The 7,494-nt window shown below is 33.3% G+C and overlaps 1 protein-coding gene across 1 annotated transcript; it reads right to left on the bottom strand.

The window, feature by feature from the left end:
• Positions 1-316: 316 nt before the first annotated feature.
• Positions 317-5,164, bottom strand: LOC132749177 (uncharacterized). Its single transcript, XM_060738886.1, has 3 exons — positions 1,619-5,164; positions 1,378-1,444; positions 317-1,160 (listed from the first exon to the last, which is right to left on the bottom strand). The coding sequence occupies exons 1-3, from the start codon at positions 1,973-1,975 to the stop codon at positions 1,093-1,095; spliced, it is 492 nt and encodes a 163-aa protein (XP_060594869.1). The 5' UTR covers positions 1,976-5,164; the 3' UTR covers positions 317-1,092.
• Between the last annotated feature and the right edge of the window lie 2,330 nt (positions 5,165-7,494).

Genomic DNA, 7,494 nt, shown 5'->3' with positions numbered 1-7,494 from the left:
TTATGTAAACTTGTTTGATTAACATACTTTATGCTCGTTTTGGAAAATGTAGAGGAAATGCTTCCTTATATTTAACAAACAGTGACCAATAATTTTCTTATTGAACTTTACAAGAAACTTTCGTTTTAAAAATACTTTTAATTTATATATAATTTTTCTACAAAGGGAACTGAATTTAAAATACAATTGTAAATGATATTTATCACATAAACCGCGGCGCAGGAGTGTAATAAAGCTATTTAATAAAAAATAAATTAACAATTTAATAAACACTTTGACGTGACGTCATTTGCGCTATATAGAAACATATATAGCGTTAAAGTGCGCTAATGTTAGCGTTACACTATGGGCGCGTCATTGAAAAATTACTCATTTTAACAGTTTACTGTTCTTATTTTATGTATGTGATAAATAGAATATTATATTCGTGTAGATTCAATACTAAATTTATTGAACTCGTTGAATAAAACAATATTATGCTCGCCAGAGGCTCGCATAATATGATTTTATTCAACTCGTTCAATAAATTTAGTATTAAACTACACTCATTTAATATCCTCTATATATCATTTAATTTACATTAAGTAATTTTACAATTTTTTTTTGTAGAAAAAGTATCCCTATTGCGCCAAGAAAAAAGTCCATTTCTCCGGCATGTAATCTTTTAAAACATTAAAAAAAGATGAAATGTAAAATAAACTTTCATTGCAATAATAAATTCTATTTTGTTAAATAATTGTAATTTATAAACATTCATTGTGTCTGTTATGCAAAAATATCCCCAAATATTTTCGAATTACACAAATTTTCCACAGCAGCAAAAAATCCTCTCGCAGGCTTCTTTTTAAAGAAGCAAACTTGTATTATATACATGATTTTAGAGCCTGAACTTGTGATTTGCATTTCCTTTTTCTGATTACATGAATTTACAGGCAGAGATTAAGAAAACATGTTTAAAAATCAAGTTCTCGTCCCATTGGGAATTTACGTAGTATATGTATTTTAGGGTAACTAATATCTGTTAACCTTTTAATAGAACAATTAAAAGTTCAAAACTACCTTGTATGTTCTGATAATTGCATCATGTATTTTCTATGCGATCCAATCATCGTACACTATGACAGTTAGGCTAGAACGTATAGATCTATTCTTATTCTGACCTGAGGAAAAGATTTACGTTCATGTATTTAATTCCATACAATGATGTTCAAGAATTGAGAAAAATCAAATGAAACTAAAATTTAAAGAAAAAGTAATCAAAAATCTAAAGTTACATTATGTTATTGTAATATCCTATTGTAACTCTATTATTTTTCAATCATTACTACTTCCTTTAAACTATCATTTTACAGAAAAGCCAAAAACTGTTTTAACTACCAATTGTTTGGTCCTCATCTATGAGATAATTGTACTGTTTGTAGCCATCGGCTCGGAAACCAAATATCTGAAAGATACAGCATGTACACATTTACTGCATAGAAAATTTATTCAAAGAAAATTTATATTAACTAAGGTACTAACACGTAATTTTCACGTTTATAGTAATTGTTAAAGAAACGAAAAAGTTTAGAGTGTATACATGAAAATAGATAATTAGCACTTAGATTGAAAGTCATACCTGCACTTTTCTCGACTGAATGAAAAATATGGGTCCCTTTTCTTGTGCATGATGTGACAACTTAACATACTGACTGACGTCAAACGTATAATGTACGTCATTTGTAGAAAGGTTATCATCGGCAGCCTGGTTGTGTTGTTCCCGATTTACAAACATTGATTTTGATTTTTCTACAAGTTCCATGTAAAGGTCACGTTCCTTTCTTACTTGCAGTACATGTTGATGGTATTTCAAGGTTGCCTCTATCTTGTCGTTTTCACCCTGGGCAAGCTTAATATCCTGTTTACAGACCTCACAGGCTTTACACACATCCTCTTTCGGCGAGGATATTTTATATAGGGCACACACGTTTCCCATATATCTTTAAATGTTGATAAACCAACTTCCCAACTTCCGTACAGCGTGAAACGTAATCACTGTGCACTGAATGCATTACATCAGACGACGGTAAATTATGGAACAGAATTAGTGCATTTATTCCATCTTGCTTTATGATATTGGGACTTACATTATGCTTGCTTCTATACTTCTTTATGACAATGAAAACCTGCGTTTTGCTGAATTCAATCATGCCTTATTATTACTGAATGCACTTTCATGTAATTGCAACCTTATGTGTTCCCTACTAAACCATCAAACTCACATATTTTAATATGCTATATGTTTAATTGCATCTTTTATAAAGATCAACGTATTATGTTTGGTGTTTAAGATACCATTCTTTGCTTGTTCTTGATATAACTAAATGTCACATGGTTAGTTTCTGTCAGTACCTTTAATTTGCCTTATATTGTCGACATTATGTCACAATAAATTATTAATTTTGATCAATAATTGGCGAATTTGATGTGTCTTAGCATTCATATGCTTCAATATATTCACTGATTACAAATATAATGCAATATAGGATCACTGCGCATCGACAACGAAGATGACAACGATAGCGATATTATAGTCGCATGTGACAGTACGCACTAAGCAGTTGGCAGTAAGCACAATGCGAGTTGCAATAATTTGTGTTCGTATTATGACAGCAGGTGTCGCTTTATCGGTACATCCCGTTATTTTCCGGATGATCCCGTATTTTGGCACGTGGAGTAAAACAAATTTACGTCCCCTTTATACAGGGGCGTATACAGAACAGTGTTAGTTGGAGACTGACATGTAAAGGGAAAATTTACTGGAAAACAAGGGAACACGATGCGACAGACGAAAAGTGCGTGTTTTTGAAGATTCCGCCAGCATGTGAAAAAAAATGTTATAGATTTCTCTAATAACTCATCCTACAAGTGGCAACTCACCTCTTATATAATTGTTTACACTTCTTTTTGGGCGTGTGTGATAGTCGTATGAGCAATAGTGAAATTGAATTTTAAGATATACTATGCTCAAACTTACGGTGGCACAAAGGTGACATGTGTGTGTTTTTATTTATCTCATGCGCACGAGATACTATGTCGTGGCCACGGGTTACTAAGTCGTGACCACGAGATAGTTAAGTCGTGGGAACGAGATATTTAATAACCAATCAAATTACACTATTTATATGAATTTTCCTAACAAGGATGCCCCTACTTCTCCTGTCCGTAAAAGTACGTACATTCATACAAGTTATTGATTGGTCAAAGATTTAGCGTCATTGTGACCCTGATTTCTGACCAAATTGCCGAAAAATTATTAGATGTCATCTACTGATCTTTTTAGGTTATATAAACTACAGCTTATTCTTTCTAAATCATTCATCGATTAGACAATGATTTTACATGAAGTGTCATGTTTGTCTGACCCGTGACCTCAAACATCCTCATAGGATATCTACTGTCCATGGGCAATGTCCCTACCCAATAAAATAAACCAGGACTAAGTCCCTCTCAAATGTTAACAGGCCGTTGTACGTACAAAATGACCAATTCTATCATAGAATTATTCAAACAAAGGGCTATAACTAAGTCAAAATTAATGTATGGTTTATGGGCCTGATGATCCTTAAGACATGTATCAAGTTCAAAGTGAACACTTCAGTATTTTCAAAAAAATAATGTTGCACGTAAATCTTTAAACAGAAATTTTCTAAGTTTAGAAAATCATGGTGTAATCTGATTAAATTATTTCGTCTGCACGACACAGTTATCTCGTTCCCACGACTAAAACGATCTAGTAACTCGTGGCCACGACTTAGTAGTTAATACAGTACAAACTTGATTTTTTCCTGTAGAATAAAATAAATATGATTTGGCTTCATACAAATATTGTTCTTTCAATCCTTTACACTGTAAGTGGGCAGTATGAATATACATTCGTAAACGTATAGTGTTATTACAAAAAATATATATATGGAAGTTTCTTTTAAAGACAGACACAACTTTACTTGACCCGTAATAAGGAAAGCAGATTCCTATACATTATGTGTATGTGTTTTTGTATTTTCTGATCGCAAAATCAGTAAATACATAGCTAACATCCACGGTCTAACACAAAATTTCCTCACAGACCTAACAACGCAAAGTAGTTCTCACTCAAAACTGCTTAAAAACCAGCAATTTAAAGAAATAATAATTTTAATGTAGGCATTGAACGAATTACAGTGCATTAAAAGTTTACATTAGTCAATAGAAATATGAGGTTACAATCACAAATTTCGCGGATGAATATCTTTTTTTACCCAATGAAAAATGTTCCACTATTTCCGTAAAGCTTAATCAATGAAAATCCTATTTTTAGCTATGTCGATTACCGAATACTCCAGAGCGTAGCACACAAATAAATCTGACTGTCGAGTAATGGAATTTTTACATGTCGGACTGTTTTGGCGAGAAGATTTTCGCTAAATTATTTTCATCAGTGTTTAACAACAGGTTTATCGTGAACAAAATACCTCGAAATAAATAAGGATTACAAATACGAAATGAAAATTCTCAATTTTAGAATTACAATATATTTGTTTTTATTCACGCTACATACGTATTACTTCACTGTGGTGCAGAGGTAGCGCGCTCGTTTAAGGTGTGAGAGGCCTGAGGTTAAAATCCTTGTCGAGGCAACATTTTTTTGAAGTGGCTTTTTTAAGGAAGTTGCCACGATATGCAAGGATAAAGTGTGGTTGTAATAAAAAATGAAAAATGATTTTTGATGCAACTCTAAGCATGCAAAATTCCATATGTATCAATCACAAACTGCATGTTAAACGCAGTCCCTGCGTAAGATGAATAATAGTATATAAAAATAAACTTATACAGGAAAGATCAGAAAATACCACAGAGCATACAGCCCTTTGATTATTTAAATAAAACATATTTAGTAAGAATTTTATAGATTTCAATAAATTTCTGTGATAAAATATGTTACTGAAAGATGTGCATAGTATATCATTAAGCACAAATGTATGTGAATGTGGTGGTGTGTAAGGGATGTCTGATCTATAATCAGACACACATATGCCCAACATTTGAGCCGCGTCACGACAAAACCAACATAATGGGTTTGCGACCAACATGGATCCAGACCAGCCTGCGCGTCCGCACAGTCTGATCAGGATCCATGCTGTTCGCTTTCAAACTCTTTTACAAGTAGAGAAACTGGTAGCGAACAGCCTGGATCCTGATCAGACTGCGCGGACGCGCAGGCTGGTCTGAATCCATGCTGGTCGCAAACCCATTATGTTGGTTTTGTCGTGACGCGGCTCATTTGTAATTGACTATGCACGTGTTGCAAAAATAAACAACTTCCTTCTTTCCTTATTATACATGTATATTTTAATGCGTTACATACCTATTTGCCACTACTAGTGACTCTGAGACATTTATTAAGTTAAAAGGCCAATAATTTTTGCTTTTTAATGTCCAAGTCATTAGATAAGACCTTCGCAGTACCTAGGCAGGTGCAAGACAACTTGATGACAGCATAATATGTTTTGGTTAGGGAGTACACTAAGAAGATTATGGCATGAAACTGACACGTATATATTCCACGTATATTTGGGGGTAGGTGCAGCCCTTAAGCCATGGCCTGAAACCGCCACTGACTGTACGTGTAACTGCCCCATTGCATCACTTTTTACGAGCATATTTTTTTCTATTAGACTGTATACATATATAAAATTATATTGCATAATCCTTTACTACTTGTATTTATATTCTTTCAACTGCAATGTATGTATTAAACGCTTAGTACGTATTTATATATACATGTACGCGGTATCTATACGGAAAATTCCGATGATAGGCGAATCGTGGAAACAATTCCGTTGACATCGATAACAGAGTTCTCGCCCCTTAACAGTACATAGTTTTAATTGTTTATAATAATGTAAGATGATCAAACATTATCCACAAAGCCTCAGACACCGAGCTTTATTAAGCATAAACACTGCATAATGGATATAAGCGAAAGCTAATAGTAATCACGCCATGCGAGCTATAAGTCATATTTTAAAAAATCCCTCAGGGAACATTAAATAGTTAAATTTAAATGTCTTATACATAAAAGTAATACAAAAAAACTAAACCGTAAATGGTTTGTATAGAGCATGAAGAAAGGTAGCTTATGCATAAAGGTATATGACGTTAACATTTTAGTTTTCCAAATGGCTTGTTCCAATTTATTAGTTATCACTCAATGAAAGAATTGGTGACTACGAAATGTTTGAATGAAATAACGAAAAATGGAAACCAGCATAATGCAAAGTTTAAATATCATAAAGCAAGATGGAATCAAGCATAATGCAAGTTCTAATGTCATGTAGCAAGATAGAATTAAGCATAATGCAAGTTCCAATGTCATCAAGCAAGATGGAATCAAGCATAATGCAAGTTCCAATGTCATAAAGCAAGATGGAATTAAGCATAATGCAAGTTCCAATGTCATCAAGCAAGATAGAATAAATGCATTAATTCTGTTCCATAGTAAATATATAGGGGCCTCATCACCCCCCCCCCCCTTTAGTACTGCAGGCTGAGGCAATCCCTCCTAACTCGCGTAACTCAGTATACCAGTTTATTTAATTTTACCCATGCAATATGGTGCTATTTCAGTCAAATATATTTCATATTTTTTTAAAATAAATATGAAATATAAATATGAAAGTGGGTGGAGTTAAAACTCATATTTATTTTAAGGGACTTCTTTCGCCGGTTTGTTTGAAAAATCTGATGAATACAAAACAACTTTTTCTTGAATTTTGTTTTGAAAACTATCTAGCATGATAGAAAATGGTCTAACTAAGAAAATTAATCCGAACACCAATATCTTTAATTCAGTAATCAACGCTGTACAGACGTGTTAAGAGTTTTTTACATGACGTCACAATGTAGCGCCAAACAGCGCGTGCTTACGCATATATTACTGCGCGCTGTACAATAGCAGTTGGTAGCAAGCAAGGGAATTCGTTACCATTTTCTTTGATAATGAAATTAAATAAAAAGTTTTTTGTTTTTTTCGTTTTTCGTGAAATATGGTATATATTTTCACTCAACATGATAAAATGCCACATATTTTCACTCGCCGTACCGGCTCGTGAAAATATGTGGCATTTTATCATGTTTCATGAAAATATATACCATATTTCACGCAAACGAAAAAATATCCTCTTAATAAACTTAACTGCATCTTTAATTACGTCTGGAGGTTAGGCATTCTGTATGACTGCGCACAGTTTTCTTCCATATTGCCTGTCTTTTATATTAAAGACCACCAGAATGATTTCAAGGCACACTTTTACTCCATCAATAAACATTCATAACGGGAGCGTTTGCGTCTACTTTACATCTTATGTCAGAGCTTATTTTTAAGGGTGCCCATTATTAGCATTTCCTTCTCATTTTTGTCATTTCCCATAGATTAAGAATATTTGCTTCGATCAGAGGAAAGAAAAGTTACTG

This window comes from Ruditapes philippinarum, unplaced genomic scaffold, assembly GCF_026571515.1.
Source record: "Ruditapes philippinarum isolate M1 unplaced genomic scaffold, ASM2657151v2 ctg21352_1_1_1_1, whole genome shotgun sequence".
In the NCBI taxonomy this organism is placed as follows: Eukaryota; Metazoa; Mollusca; class Bivalvia; order Venerida; family Veneridae; genus Ruditapes; species Ruditapes philippinarum.
This window is presented reverse-complemented; position numbering and strand designations above follow the sequence as displayed.

Bases quoted from the DNA above. Each gene is read 5' to 3' on its own strand.
- LOC132749177 (XM_060738886.1), bottom strand. From the start codon at position 1,975: ATGGGAAACGTGTGTGCCCTATATAAAATATCCTCGCCGAAAGAGGAT. The intron at 1,445-1,618 runs GTATGACTTTCA...TGTATCTTTCAG, and splicing joins TTCAGTCGAGAAAAGTGCAG to ATATTTGGTTTCCGAGCCGA. The intron at 1,161-1,377 runs GTAGTTAAAACA...TCTTTTCCTCAG, and splicing joins AGATGAGGACCAAACAATTG to GTCAGAATAAGAATAGATCT.